Genomic DNA, 15,707 nt, shown 5'->3' with positions numbered 1-15,707 from the left:
GAGGGGGGTGTGTACAAAGTGCAGGAGCATCTAAGAAGACGCATGTTAGTCGCCGATGCGAATTGCTGTATGTACCGTGATTCACATTTGCGACAAATTGTTTTACATGCTGCATACAGCGATTCACATCCACGACAAATATGAATCTTTTTAGATGGTGCTGTCACGTCCACCCATGCTCTCGAAGCACACACACTGCCTGGTCATGTGCCTGCTCGCAAGAGCAACTAACAGAGACCCGCCCACCAACTGTAAGACCATGGGATACCCCTCGCAAATTGCTCTACATGTCGCATACAGCGATTCACATCTGTGACAAACAAACTGTTTTACACACTGCATACAGTAATTCACATCCGCAACATGATTTTTCTTAGATGGTCCTGTCGTGTCCACCCTCGCACTCGAAGCATACACACTGCCTGGTCATGTGCCCAGTTGCAAGAGCAACTGACAGAGACCCGGCCATCAAGTCTAAGACCCCTCGGAAACTGTTTTACACGCTGCATACAACGATTCACATTCGCGACAAACAAACTGTTTTACACGCCCCATACAGCGATTTACATCCGTGACAAACATGCCTCTTCTTAGATAGTCCTGCCGCATTGTGTGGATCCTCTGTGTGAAACGGTCAGGCACAGAGAAGGTCAGCTGCTGAGAGAGCGTTTCGATTGTTGCAGGGCCTGCATTGGTGAAGCAGGTGAGACGGTAATGAAACAGAGGCACAGGGCTTATTGGTTTTTAAAGACTGCTTCCTTCATTGTGTTTTAACCTCAGTTTTAAAGGATTGTTTTAAAGATCCCATGGGATACCCCTCGCAAACTGTTTTACACGCTGCATATAGCGATTCACTTCCGTGAGAAGGATGCCTCTATGAACAGTCAACATGGCTCAGAGCTGCATGTGGACTCTACGACAGACGAAAATAAATGACACCGTTTTTCCTGTGTCGTCGCGTCCGAGTTGGTGGGCGTGGTTCTGCGAGTTGTAGTCGTATCCAATGGTTTTAGAGTTGTTGGGCGTGGCTCCTTCCTGCGTGCGCCATGGGCGTCTTACTTGTTGGCGGCTTAGTGAATCCACGCCCCTTCCGGCGTGCTTTCCATGGGTGTCTTGCCTTAGTGAATTATATATATAGATAATGAAATTAAATAATATAAATGAAAACAATAATACCACCCCTGTACCCCTACAGCGATATTACATTAAACATCTAAAGACAAACAACTCCACACAGCAAAGTCCATGGAAACAACACCAGATGTAATGAAAGATGATGATAGTGAGTCTAGAGATCTGTACACTGAAAGGGAATGAAAAAACAGTCCTACCGGTAGACACTGTAAGGGTGAAGACGGATGGATGGTTTAGGAGCGCTCCTTTTCTTGCGGGGAAGCCAATGAAGCCAAATTTATTGAGAAGATTCACTATCAGTCCTCAGCACAAAGGCAGACACAGAAGACGATCCAGACCCCAACAACGACACAATCCAGGACACAAAGACAAAATATGGCTTAATTAACAGAAGGCAGTCTGACAGGTAAACGGAACACAAAATACAACAACAAAAAACACTCTTTCCTTCTTTCGGACACCTTCCCTCCTTTTAAACCCCTCTTACCACCTTTGACCTCAACAGCCCCTGCAGGGACTGCTGGGAGATGCAGTTTTAATTACTAGTAGCACTGCTACACATGGGTTTTATTTACTCATTACCTTGGTGACTCACAATTGCTCCATGGTGGATATTATGAAATCCACAAAATATCTTACAGAGAAAAGGTTGCATTTGATGTGAAATGCATCATCTAAGGCAAGACAAGCAACCACTGGGGCTCAGCTTGCCATCTGCATGACCATGAGAGGAGCTTCTTATTGTGATGGATGGTTGTGGCCCTTCCTAGCCGGGATGTCGTTATACCGGAAGGACCTTGGGAACAGATGTGCACAGAACACAGGACATTGCCTTTCCTGGAGCACTTAGAGGGCAGGCCCCCTGGGTTGCTGAGGCTCGACAGATTCCCACAGGGCTTCATGGGAGTTGGAGTTTGGGACAGCCCAATTGGGTTCTGTGGGGGCCGCCAGGTGGGGCTGCAGAGCCCTAAATTACGCTTTCACCACACATGGGAGTGATTTCAGAAAAAGGAGCCATCTCACTTCACTTGGAGAGCCAGAGGAGGAGTGAAGGTGGAAAGAGAAAGAAAGAAAGAAAGAAAGAAAGAAAGAAAGAAAGAAAGAAAGAAAGAAAGAAAGAAAGGACTGTGATGGGGATGTCTTATTGATGTTTGCACTTTGGTGCAGTAGGGAACAAGACAAACGTGCTTCCCAACAGTAATAAAGCCATGTTTTCTGGGAAGACTTACATCTGCGTCTTGTGGTGTCTGGGTTGGGTGGCTGGAGTGCCCTCTGGTGGACACACTATGTACCACAGCATACATAATGGCAATGAGTAATGCAAAGATGCCTATGTAATTACAGCTTTATAAAAGAGAGTAATGTGAGTAACATTCATGTACTGTAGAATATCCAGAGGCAGCTGGTGGACTGCAGGTTTATTTTCTCCAACATTGAGTCAGCAGGACTTTTTCTTTGCCTCTCCTTCCTAGCAATCTGACCTTAGCACTTGTTATTAAAGGTGGACATTTTGTTTCTAATTTTTACTCATTTAACCTGCTATAAATAACTTTTCTTTAGCTTTTACTTTCATTAACTGATTTTTACATATGAATATTTTAAAGCACTTTAATCTACTTTCATGTATAAAAATGTGGTATATATACAGTATATAAATGTTTGTAAGAGCCAATCTTAGAAAGTTAATGCACTAAGTTAAACTCATGCTAGCGTTTGCTTAATTTGAATAGGACTAGCGGGCTTTGCCCCCTGCTCACTTCGCTTACCAACCCACAGACCGGTGCTACACGCTAGCCTCTGGGGATGCGGATGTACAATTTAAACAGATTGTTATTTTCATGGGAATTATTACATATGCATAATAGAACTAGCTATTTTACATTGCAGCGAGTAATTAACCATATTAAAAAACAGTAAAACATAATAATTTCAAAGTAAATTATATTTCATGTTGTGTTATTTATTGCATTATACGATTTTGTTCTGTTTGGATTTGAAATTAACACACAAATAATTTTTAAACTTACACTTTTACTGTAAAACTTCAGTAAAAACATTTTTTTTAAATTAAATTTTCATCAATATCGCATTGGATTTTTATTCTGTATTTAGACTTAACGTCATGACAACACAATGCATAACTGCCAGAGAGAGAATTTTGTTTCTTTCTCTCTAATAAACAAACCAACTTTTTCGAATGTTTGTTTCTGTGATTTGTTAATTCTCTTTACAAAAACTATTTTAATGGGAAACTGTTTTAACACTTTAATACGAATGGCATATCAAGATTTCCTTTGTTATGTAATGTTATCCCCGGGAGATGTACTACATTACCTTTCTTGGATACATCCTTCTTTCAACAGTAATTTGGCAATTGGAAGACCGCACAATGTTAGCGGTTGGAGATATTCTTTGGGATATTGTAAGCTGATGTTTTCAACTTCTGCATGATCACCACCAACCAATAGCATAGTCTATTGATACGCATTTAACCAATTTGCTGTAACCGATTGACAATATTCATATTAATTAATTTGACTTCATCGTTTCTCAGTGCTAGGATTGCCCATGTACACATTTTTTCTGTTGATAACCTTTCGGGATGAAATTCTTAAATAAGATTCGGACATAATAAGTCTTCTTTTATTGGGAACTTAAAGTGAGGAAAACGTAAAAATTTATAAAAGCTGAGAGAACAAGAACCGTGTCTGTCAAAAGCATTCACACAAATGAGAGGTGAGAGTACCGTGTGCGTAGTTGAATGTGGTTGATAGGAGGGCGTGACTTGAAAAAATCTCACGGCCAAAGTCTCATCTTGCGGGACTTGAAATTATCTCTTTGAAAAAGTCTTGTCTCAAGATTTCCTTTTATAATAGAGAGATATAATTTTCTTTCATAGCCATAGACAATGGTATATTCTTTTACCCCCTGTAAGTTAATATGAGATATAACTTTCTTGCTATATCTGAGATGCAGTGGGTTAATTAAGTCATTTGTTGTTTAAAATAGATCCCAGTACTAGCAGGGACCGAAAGACCCATTTACAGTATGAAAATGGGATAAGCATACAGTTTTCTGACCATTTAGAAATGGTTCAAATGCAAGCAAACTTAAAGAATGAAACAAGATATCTAAGCTTTAAACAGAACTTTTCTTAAATCCTTTGCAGTACTCATTTCTCTCTATTTTTGTGTGTACTGTTTTACTTTGAATTTTTACTGAAGTTTTTAAAACAAAGATATTTTATCTGTGGAACCATTCCAATGCGTCATGCTTTTTGCCAGAATCCCATGAAGCATACTAAAAGGGGCAGAACTATGGTAATTTTGCATTTAACACCAAACACAAGCTATAAAGTTACTAGCTAAGTAACCTGTTGAAGTCAGGTAATACAAAAAAAATAAAAAATACTTGATATTGTTAACCTTACGTGTACACTCAGTGTTTGCCCTTTGCCATTCTTTGATAGCCACATGTGTCTCAGCCTATGTTGGCCTTTGCTCCCTTTCTTAATCGGTGAAGCCTGCTTCTCAGACTCAGACAGCAATTGTAGGTGGACCCCCCCCATTACTTGCTATGAAAACATCATTAGTATACTTGTGAATAGTTCCTGTGTTTGAAGGCAACTCTAAGTGGTCCATGATTGTGTGTGACTGAGTAACCACAGTGAAACTGACCAATCAGATTGCTCTGAAGCAACAGATGGACACACACACGCACACGCACACACACATACTTACACACAGACACTCACATTTTATTGTATAGATCACTAAATGACAATGAGATTTGCTATACTTAAAACAGTCTTCTGCTGTTGTTTTATAGTTTTGCATCCTTAATAAAATGATGTTAGTTTTTTACCATAATATAAAATGAGAGTCTGCAACATACATTAAATATACACATTATAGTCTACATTTAGAAAAAAAACACAAGCAATAAATGCAAGCAAAACAAAAATATATCTTGGGTTACTTGCTCCATGCACGTTTCCAAAGAGAACTTGATATATTTGTGACTTTCACCACACATTAAGATGCGTTGCCACCACTGAAAGTTAGCCACACACAATCTCTTTTAGTTAAGAATCTGTCCATTTATCCACTTAATGCCTTATATGCATCCTGTCCAGGTATCCAGTTTAATGAAGGTGAAAGTAAGTAGAAAATATGAAAGCAAAGTCCAACCAAATTACTCAGCATCTCTTGCCCATTTCTATGCTATGTTATTTGGCACTTTTCAGGGTCAAGGTTCATATTTTGGAATGTCTCCCATCAGAAATGTATCCATTATGGTTTGCGGGTTCATCAAGTGAATGCCAACTTCCAGTGTCATAGCTCTTTATATTGGTCACAGAGTAGAAGAGGCAGGACCTTTGGTCGAAACGTGGAAGTAACATTAGAAGTCGTCTCTGGACTCATCGTTCAATCTGTGGGTTAAAAAGAAGGAGGAGTTAGTGGCTGTAATGTCTCAGGCATTCAAAGTGGAGATGTCACCTTACCAGAGACTTGTAGATGCTCCCTACGTGCCATCATACAACACCAACTACTCAGTCTTACTGTATATCTTTCGGATGAGACGTTAAACCGAGGTCCTGACTCTCTGTGGTCATTAAAAATCCCAGGATGTCTTTCGAAAGAGTAGTGGTGTTACCCCGGCATCCTGGCCAGATTTGCCCATTGGCCTCTGACCGTTATGGCCTCCTAATCATCCCCATACACTGATTGGCTTCATCGTGGTGTGTGGTGGCGTTCTGTATGGCTGCCGTCGCATCATCCAGGTGGATGCTGCACACTGGTGGTGGTTGAGGAGATCCCCCCCTTGTATGTAAAGCGCTTTGAGTGCCTTGAAAGCGCTATATAAATGTAATAAATTATTATTATTATTATTATTATATTAGAGTATGGACCCAGATATTTAAAAACTTACTTTTAATACCGTAGTTACTGCCAGCATAAAGGAGGAAAAACATTTAACATTTACTTTTTCACAGTAAAAATGGATTTTATGCATAGCGATTTGAAAACCCCAAACTAGAAGCCATTCTTCTACCGTAATACCCTTTTATAGGCCAGTCAGCACAATTCCTACTCCCATTTGCCATACAGCCTCGTCATCTGTATATCAGACCACATAATGAGCTCTGGTCTGAAATTTAATAATCTTCTGATTAAAGAAAGTGGGACTAATGAAGCCATCCCTGAGGGGAGTCATAGGGGGAACATCACAAGGTCTGAAAGTCTGATGAGAGTTACCCCTCAAATATATTTTAATTGAACAATCCAACAGGCCATCCAATACCTCTTATGATTTCTAGTTTAGTCTGCATTTTTTTTATCTTTGTATATACATTTTTCTTTCCTTTAACATATTTTTCTTATATTTTATAAAGCTTGCAGATTGTTATTATTACATTTTATAAAAAATATTTTCAATTGTGTCATGATGTATTGCAGTTTGGTTATTAAGATGCAATCCTTCATTGTCAGGTTTATGCATCCTACACCACCACAATGACATAAAAGCAAGTGCTGTTAAACTCTAAAGTGAAACATTTTTTATGAATTTCAAAAAATTCCTAACTTGTTCTTATGCTTTAAGATGAAGATGAAGGGGCAGAATTCAAAACCTGAAAACAAACTCCTTAAAACTTACTGAATATACCTCCTGTGATGAATGGCAGTCTCAATGTCGGAAGCGCTCATTCTATAGACAACAATTTGTTCTGCAACCTTTTCAGTGTAAAGTCCTTCATCATCGGGGCTCTCTCCATGCCAACGCCGATGTTCTCTCTCTGGTTCATGACCTTGCAGTTCGGAACACCTGACCCAACTGATCTGAGCCTTTGGGTCCTGTCACATGTGTTTGCATTGGTGGCAGCTTAAAGAGTTAGATGATGATTTTGCTGACTTTAGTCATCAATATATACTTGAAGTCTGCTCATGTTGCCTTCTTCTCCTGGTTATTTATCACTTACCTCACTTTGCAGTAAACCTCTTCTATATTTCTCTACCACCTCAGCAGCTATCAGTCAGTTGCTCCAAATATTAAACATGCTGCATTCGATCTCCATTTGTATCATTAATAATAGAGATTAAATATTGATTATCTGAAGCGTCGGTCTAGGGATCATTTTTCTTATTCTCTCTTACTGGGGAAAACTATACAAAAATAAAAGACTAATGGTCATGCTAATGACATCACTTTATTAACCATTGTTGGCTGTAAAATACAATTAATTTAAGCTCTTTTTGTCTTATATAAGGCATTTCAATAATTTTGGGATGACTGTTTCTATTAAGTCCAACCACCCATTGCTTTAGCCCACTTATTCGAATACACATACACAGCTCATTAGGAGTAAATCATCAGCCTAACCTTCATGTTTTTGGTTCTTAAGATTTAACCCAGAGTAAGCCTACATTGACAAGGGGGTCATGTGCAAACCTCAGTCACTGGAGCTGAAGCATACCACCTTCACCAATTTTATAAAGCCAGCTATTCAAAATGAATAGTGACCAATTTTACCTCATCTATTCATTAAAATACATGTATTAAATATTTATTATGGAGGTGGACAAATGCCAACAATTATGCAATTTTGTCTGAAAAAAATTATATTTAATTCCACTGTATCCCAAAATGAAATGTACAGTAAGATACATTCAGGTGATTAAAACTTATTTCTGACCTTTAACATTGCGAACAAATGAACACTCTTATTTGCACAATGATTCAAGTCTTTGATAGGTGTCAAGCATTTGTGGTGTTGAATTCCAAAGCACTCCACCCAGTTCCATGTTTTGTTGTTTCATTCAATGTTTTTAATATATATATATATATATATATACATATATATATATATATTTATTAAAGTGCCTGCCCCCCTTACAAAGACGTTTTTGAAACAATGAGGACTGATATCAAAAAAATACATACGGTAATTTCTATCAAGTGTCACTAAGCAACCAGCACTGTAAGTATCACTTTTGTAACATCGATATAAAACATAAGAAACAAAAATATAGCTCATGTTATTTTTTCCTTTATTTTGAACACTGATAAGTTCCAATTTCTATTTTATGGAACACTCCAGCTGCAGATCACTTGAAAAAAGAAAAATGAAAAAAAAAAACAACTTGAAAGCCTCTACAGAATTTACAAATGGTCTTTGCATTTCACTAGTCTTTTAAAAGCTATTTTGAAATCTTCATTAAAGCTTGTATAGAGCAATGGATTAATGAGAGAGTTGGTATATCCAAGCCAAGTGAGGAAATCAGAGACTCTAGGCGAAGCTGTCAGAATCTGCAGTCCAACAAATAGCTCCTTCATAAAGAATGGCATCCAGCACACTACAAAGGCCCCCAAGATAAGCCCCAGGATACGGGCTGCTTTTCTTTCCCTTGAGCTGGAGATCTGGTTCTTGTCGCATGCATTATCCATCTCAGTCTCAAACGGAGGGATTCGAATGTTGACATTCATTTTGTCAAACCCCATAGTGGGATCTGATGTGGAGATGTCAGTGACGCAGAATGTCTGGGTCAGCTTACAGTGTGTGTAGGAGTTTTGACTATCGTTGCTTCTGTTGCTGAGGTGTCTACTGGATCCACGTTTCTGGTACAGGCTTTTCGCAGCATGATAAATCCTATAATACAGTATTAAAATTAACGTCAGAGGGATGTAAAATGCACCAAATGTTGAATAAATTGTATAAACAACATGGTCATGTTCAATTATACATTGGGAAGAATTGCTCTCTGCATTAGTGTGTCTCCAAAACAAAGGTGGCACTGAAATAAATATCGATATGGTCCAAACCGTCATGATCATCACTGCTGCTCGTTTCACAGTTCTCTTTCTGGCATATTCAATTGCATTTGTGATGGCCCAATATCTGTCTAGAGCAATAGCACACAAGTGAAGAATTGAGCATGTACAGCATGTCATATCAAGACTAAGCCATGCTTCACAAATCACATAACCCAGAGACCATGTTTCCATAATGATGTACATAATGCTTAAAGGCATAACCAGAATAGCAACCAGAAAGTCGGTCACGGCCAAAGAGCAGATCAAGTAATTGGCAGGCTGGTGCAATTTCTTGGTAGTGCAAATTGCTGTTATCACAGCGCTGTTTAGAAGTGTGGTGAAAAACATAATTATTCCTAATGTAAGAGCTAGCAGCATTTTCTCTGTGATTGACTTTGAGTCTAAGGAAAAGCTGGATTCAAGTGTGCAGTTTGAGAAATTCATTGTTCCAGAGTAATCCACTAGAAAGTTTTCTGCTTCCATCAGGCCATTCTAAAGATATCCAATGCCAAGAAGTGTAGTCCTGGTGATTTTCATTGCTTCATCAATCTGATGGCTCCTGTGTTGTATTTGCCTGAAAAGATTAAAGAAATGCCAATTTATTTTTAAAACACTAAAATAATATGTAAACTGAGTTTTAGAAAACCCTTACCAGCTATGCTCCATGAGTTATTATACACATAGCTTTTTACTTTTTTATTTATATATGTTTTGAAAAATAATTAGTGTATTCAAGTAATGATTTTTCAAAAAACAAAACAATTGTGGAACATTATAAAAACTTTAAGTACCATCCATCTATTCATCCATCCTTTCATTTCGTGATTCCGGTTCGGGTCCGGGTTAAAGGGGCAGCAGTCTATGCAAAGACACCCAGACATCCCTTTTCCCCACCGGATGCCGAAAGCATTCCTAGGCCATCTGAAAGATATAATCTCCCCAAGATGTCCTGGGTCTGTCCTGGGGTTTCCCCTCAGTTGGACATGCCTGAAACACTCCTCGAGATATGGCCCTCTGACAGGAACAAGGACAGGGACACCAAAAACAGATAAAAGTAGCTTTAAGCCACCCTATCTCCAGTTAAATGGCCTGTGGATAGGGATTAAACCCTACTTGAGCCACAATGAGTTTAGATTTGTGAAGTAAGCTGGGTAGCGGCTTATCTGGTGGAAATGAGGCTACAGATGGGGAAGGAAGGTGAGTTTGGGAATGCATTTCAGTTTTTTAAATTCGGCAAGTAGGAAACTAACCCATCAGATACAAAATGCAGCACACTGTGAATCCAACAACACTAAAAATAATGGGCTTAACAAGCATAATTTATTTCTATAGCACATTGGCATAGACTGAGGTGGGCTGGCGCCTTGCCCGGGGTTTGTTTCCTGCCTTGTGCCCTGTGTTGGCTGGGATTGGCTCCAGCAGACCCTCGTGACCCTGTGTTAGGATATAGCGGGTTGGATAATGACTGACTCACTGACTAACATTGTCATAAATAGGATATAACTCAAAGTGTTTTACAAGATGTCAAAGAAATAGATATAAGAAAAGAAAACAAATTAAAATTAGGTAATAATGAATGAATTACATATAGAAAAATAAATCAATACAGTAGTTATAGTACATAAAATAGATGTATAATTAATAGAAAAGTAGTCCTTATATATAGAATCAATTTTTGAAATCTCTAAAGATCCTCTAGAGATGATACAGATGAAATTTCAGATAGAAAAAGAATCTCCAGTCTGTGCACAAGCCACTCTTTGGAATCTCAAAAGTGACTTAATTAAAACATTATTTAAAGTTTGAAGAATTATTGAACTGGGATTAAGGGAACCTTTGACTTAAACAATAGTTATTTGAAGAAATAACATACAACATTTCCTAATTAAAGCAAATAAGTGTTAAAATTGAATGGCAAAGAGTTTCAAAAACAAGAAAGCAAAATAAATATTCTTCCTAAAAGATGGTGGCTCTCATTTAACTCTTGAGACCAAACCAAACTAATTTAGTAGTATTCATAATGAATTAAGCAGTTCAATTTGCCAAAATTATCTAATATTCTAAATTACTGTACATAACCTGGTAATCCTTAGAATTAAGTATTAACTGTCTCTCTACCAGAATACCTATTAATTAATGCTAAATTAGACTGTCATTCTCTAAGGCAAAATATTAAACATTTAAATCTTTTAAATAAATAATAGAATATTACTTAATTTAACAGGGAATTGTAATTAAAATAAAAGGGAGTCCAAAAGAGAAACAATTCTTCAAAGCCTTCATTTAAAACCAGAACCAGAACACTTGCAGACACTTGCTCAGCAGAAGCAAAGACTAAACTCTGATCCAAGTAGATGCCTATGGACGTTAAGCAGTGGCATGAAAACACTGGTGAAGCCACATGGACCTGTCAGAAGAGGCAGAGCCTGCGTGTGTGTGTTTATGTGAGATGTCCAGAGCACTTGAACAGCAGCCTTTACAAGACCAACTAATCTGCTTAAATCTATTAGCTCAGGAACCAGGACACAAGTGTTATGAATTGGTTTTGTTTTTATTTTCCGCCCGCAATTTCAAGTCTGTAATTGGGCATTTTGCACGTAGTTAAGTTTATTTTGAGTTTCTAAACCTATTCCTGATTTTTTTTAGTTCTGAATGCTTAACAAAATCGAAAAAGGCTGCAAAAAAACTCTGCTGATATTCACATTTGTGCTTGATGAGAACCCTCACCTCATGATGTGGTCGATGGTAAACTTCTTAGGTGTAGTTGAGCAAGTGATCACAGATCCTATTGAGGATAACCCTAGCAAGGACCTTACCCGACATTGAGAGCATTGTTATTCCCATGTATCACCCTTCGCTTTCTAAATAAATCTCAGTGAAATTGGGTGGTTCACAGCTAATTGGAAGATCAGCCTCAACACCTGTGGACCCAGAGATGTCCAACATCCTAGCTGGAGGACCAGCTTTAAACAGCTGCTCAAAGTAGCTACAAATAAAGCGTCATCCGCAAGGACTCTTCCATCTCCCACCATGACTGTGACTCTCTAAGGAACAAATTTGGATGTGCGTAATGCTTTGATTCTTCCATAAGCAGTATGTGGGTAACTAGACTGCATATGGTGTATCACTTATTCACAGATTCCTCTAACAAACATCATGTTATCTGCCCTCAGTGCCCTCACAGCCATCCTTCTCAGTTCCCAGTACTGTAATTGGATAAATATTTTCTTTTCTGTGTGCTTTGTTTTGTTTTTGATCTTCTGAGTTTTGATTTTCTCACTATGATTTTTTTTCCATTTTAAAGTTTTGGTGAAAGATATTTTTCTGTTTAGACTTCTGCTTGGCTTAACAACTTTGTCTCTTCTCTTGGTCCTAAAAATTAATTTGTCTTTCCTATCAGGCATATGAAATAGTTTCAAAGAAGGATCCTGGCGTGGAGCAGCTCAGAGATTTTTAGAAAATGAGTGTAGATTGTACCTCCTCTAACTCCAAATGAGAATTGTGAGGTGAAGCCAGTGACATTAATGGGCAAGCAGAGGACAGGAAGACAAAAGACCATTACAGCCATAAGGAAGGAGTATTGGAAAAAGATTATGTGCATTTTAAATTGTATTTCAAAATTTCAATGAATAGGTCAAATAAAACGACTCCAGCCTTCAGGCCCCAAGACAGAACTGAAAAGTTCATTGCGTACCTACAGGCACATAAGCAAAGATATGCAGAGTTGGAGGCCCTGTCTCTACCATCCAGAAACAAGTGCTACAAAGAAAATTTCACATACTCAAAAAAATATAGATTTTTCTTGAAAAGAAATATATGTTGGAAATTAGAAACATTTGATTACAACAAATAAGTTTGCTATAAACATTTGAACAATATATTATACTACTGAGATGAATTTACTGCTTTTTAAATTTGTGCATAACAGTGTCATCTGCTGGAGGATGGAAGTAGTGCCCCACCTGCCCTTAATACAGAAGTTCCAGCTAACCCTTTAACCTTAGCATGATTTTTAACCATTTTCTTCTACTTTGATTTAACTGGATATCACTTAATCATCCTTTCCTCTATATTCATGTTCTGTCCCTCAAGATAAAGGTCAGACATTTCCCTTTCAGAATCTTTACAGCTGGAAAATGTGTGGAGAATGAGTTATGTTATACACACATGTAATAACAGAATTATTTGCAAAATTCAGCAACGTTTTTATCAAAATAATGCACTTTGGATATTATTCTTATTTCCATTAGTGTTGGAATGAACTTCCAAACAGTACAAAAGTGTCAGAGAAAGTATCAGGATCACCCACAAAAAATTGTTATAGAATATCTACAAGTAATACACCTAATTTTACTGTTTTCCAGGGGTACAAAAAACAGGATTCTTTTGGTCTGCTTTTACTGTTTTCAAATAAGTATCCATAGCACATATATCCATTATTGAAAACGTATAGCAACTCTATCATTTTGGAGGGCAAAATATATATAAGTTGGTAAAAAATTATACCATGTACCCAAATTACAGCAGCAATAGTTGCAAAATACAAAAATATACAAAAAAATCTGAAATATAAAAATTGGAAAACATAGTAAGTGGAATGTGGTGTCATTTGAAAGCTGAAACACCCCTCAGGTTTAGCAGATAATTGTTAAATTGTATGCATTTGAATTGGGATGTTCAAGATTGTAGGGGGTAGATTTTATTTTAATGCACTAAATTGGTTATCTTTGAGGAAAGAAAGAGAAAACATTACAGCTTGGTATCAATGTAGGTAATGCAGCATTTTAATTCCAAATAACTGAAATGTAATCATAGCAGTGAATAAATACATGATTATATTCTGCTTTTTAAAATTTTGTATTATTCATTAGTCTGGCTGACAGGTCTAAAACATTGGGGGATGTTTAAACAGTTAAGGTACGTCAGTATTCATTAAAAAGCTATGTTTGAACCATACTTTGAGGCTTTGCTCTCCTTTTTATTACCCTCGTAAGTATGTTCTTACCTCGCCTATGTAATTGCCCAGTAGGTGACAGAGTTTAGGTTCACCTGAACATGAGCCATGAAAGGGTATCTGAACAAAGCTTTTACAGAGCTCTAGCACAACTGGACAAGGCCCATGTAAAGTTTTATTAACAGATAAGCTTGAGCAATTCTAAAGAAAAACTAAAAAGGAGGGGTAAAAGGGGGAGCCCGGACCAGATTGTACAGGTAGGCTCAAAGGGGGTAAATATCCAATGTATGGCAATATATTAAACAGAGTATGTTTATAACTATCCAGGTATTTAACAACAGAATATATAACTTGTTCATCTTAATTTTACAGTAATTGGCATATTGCTAGTATCTTTGCAAGCAAGAGCATTATAACATTAAAATATTACCTTTAGAAACATAAATGGTTTATTATAGTATTTTACATAAGCTAAAAATTTGCAAGCAGGTTCAACTTGTGTCTGTATAATTTAAGTTAAAATACTAAAGTAAAAGATTTTTTTAGTTTTTCAAATTAATATTATGCATTTTTCACACCAGACAAATCATATTTATAATTAATATTTAATTCCATTGGGTGGCACGGTGGCACAGTGGGTAGCGCTGCTGCCTCGCAGTTAGGAGATCCGGGTTCGCTTGGTGTGTGTGCATGCCCTGTGGTGGGTGGCGCCATGCCCAGGGTTTGTTTCCTGCCTTGTGCCCTGTGTTGGCTGGGGTTGGCTCCAGCAGACCCCCGTGACCCTGTAATTAGGATATAGCGGGTTGGTTAATGGATGGATGGATGGATTTAATTCCATTAACAAAATTGCAATTTTAATTCTTGTAAAAATAAATTGGACAGTTTTTAAAATTTATGTTGTTTAATGTTTCTGTAAAGAATGTCTTTTGAGAATCGGACGCTAAAATATGCAAATAGACATTTTTTTTCAAGAAAGTACACTACTTTGAAAAATGCATTTGAAAGAGAAAATTTTAGATCATATGTTCTGTTAGGGAAGTGATCTATAGAATAAACTGTATAAGAGAAGAATAAATAGGAAGCTACCAGTACATCTTTTTTTTCATTATTAACAGCAATAAAAGAAAGACACTGCAGAGAATTAAACTGCATCAGCCCCTTAATATTTTTAAATATATGGCAACACACATTTTTGTAAATGAATTTAAAAGGGATGCTAGGAGTGAAAAGTGTATATTACAAAGGTCATTTCCAAAGCTACTCCATCCCTTGGTCTTTATAAAACAGTAGCTGAGGCCATTTGGAAAGTCTGATGACCAGGGAGGGAGTGAGTACAGATGGCCAGGGAGAAAGAGACGAATCGAGAAGTCTAATCAACAAATAGCAACCAGTGTTACATTTTGGAGGCCAGCCCTTAGTCAGCTTAGATTGCTTTGCTACCCTTTACTGTAAAACCACCAGAGACTTAATGGGACCTGCGTGGCTTAAATAGGATGAAAAGGATTGCAAGTTCATATCTATACATTTAAAATAGAATTTAGCTCTAAAACCTCAGTTCATTACAGAGATCGTCCAAGGAGGTTTTTTTTCGTGGCACCAGATGCTTTCTATAACTCTGAACTGAACTGGAGTGGTTTGAGTAGTCCTGTTGTTACGTTTTGTATACTATTCAAGGATTCTCTCTCCTATTAGATCAAACTGTTTATAGCATTACAAAAGCCTTTGATCACACACACACACATTTAAATGCTTCTAACACACAATTTTTATTTAAATTAATATTGTATACTATAGTTTCATGGTAAAA

General features: G+C 37.4%; 1 protein-coding gene across 3 annotated transcripts in view; it reads right to left on the bottom strand.

Annotated features, from left to right (window-relative positions):
- Positions 1-7,392: 7,392 nt before the first annotated feature.
- Positions 7,393-15,707, bottom strand: part of LOC120525623 (5-hydroxytryptamine receptor 1E) — a 126,468-nt gene continuing 118,153 nt past the window's right edge. For all 3 annotated transcript variants that reach the window (XM_039748079.1, XM_039748080.1, XM_039748082.1), the window contains one exon: positions 7,393-9,520. In XM_039748079.1, the coding sequence (XP_039604013.1) occupies positions 8,296-9,429 (1,134 nt within the window). In that variant the 5' untranslated portion in view covers positions 9,430-9,520 and the 3' untranslated portion in view covers positions 7,393-8,295. The remainder of the gene's footprint in view (positions 9,521-15,707) is intronic.

This window comes from Polypterus senegalus, chromosome 3, assembly GCF_016835505.1.
Source record: "Polypterus senegalus isolate Bchr_013 chromosome 3, ASM1683550v1, whole genome shotgun sequence".
In the NCBI taxonomy this organism is placed as follows: Eukaryota; Metazoa; Chordata; class Cladistia; order Polypteriformes; family Polypteridae; genus Polypterus; species Polypterus senegalus.
This window is presented reverse-complemented; position numbering and strand designations above follow the sequence as displayed.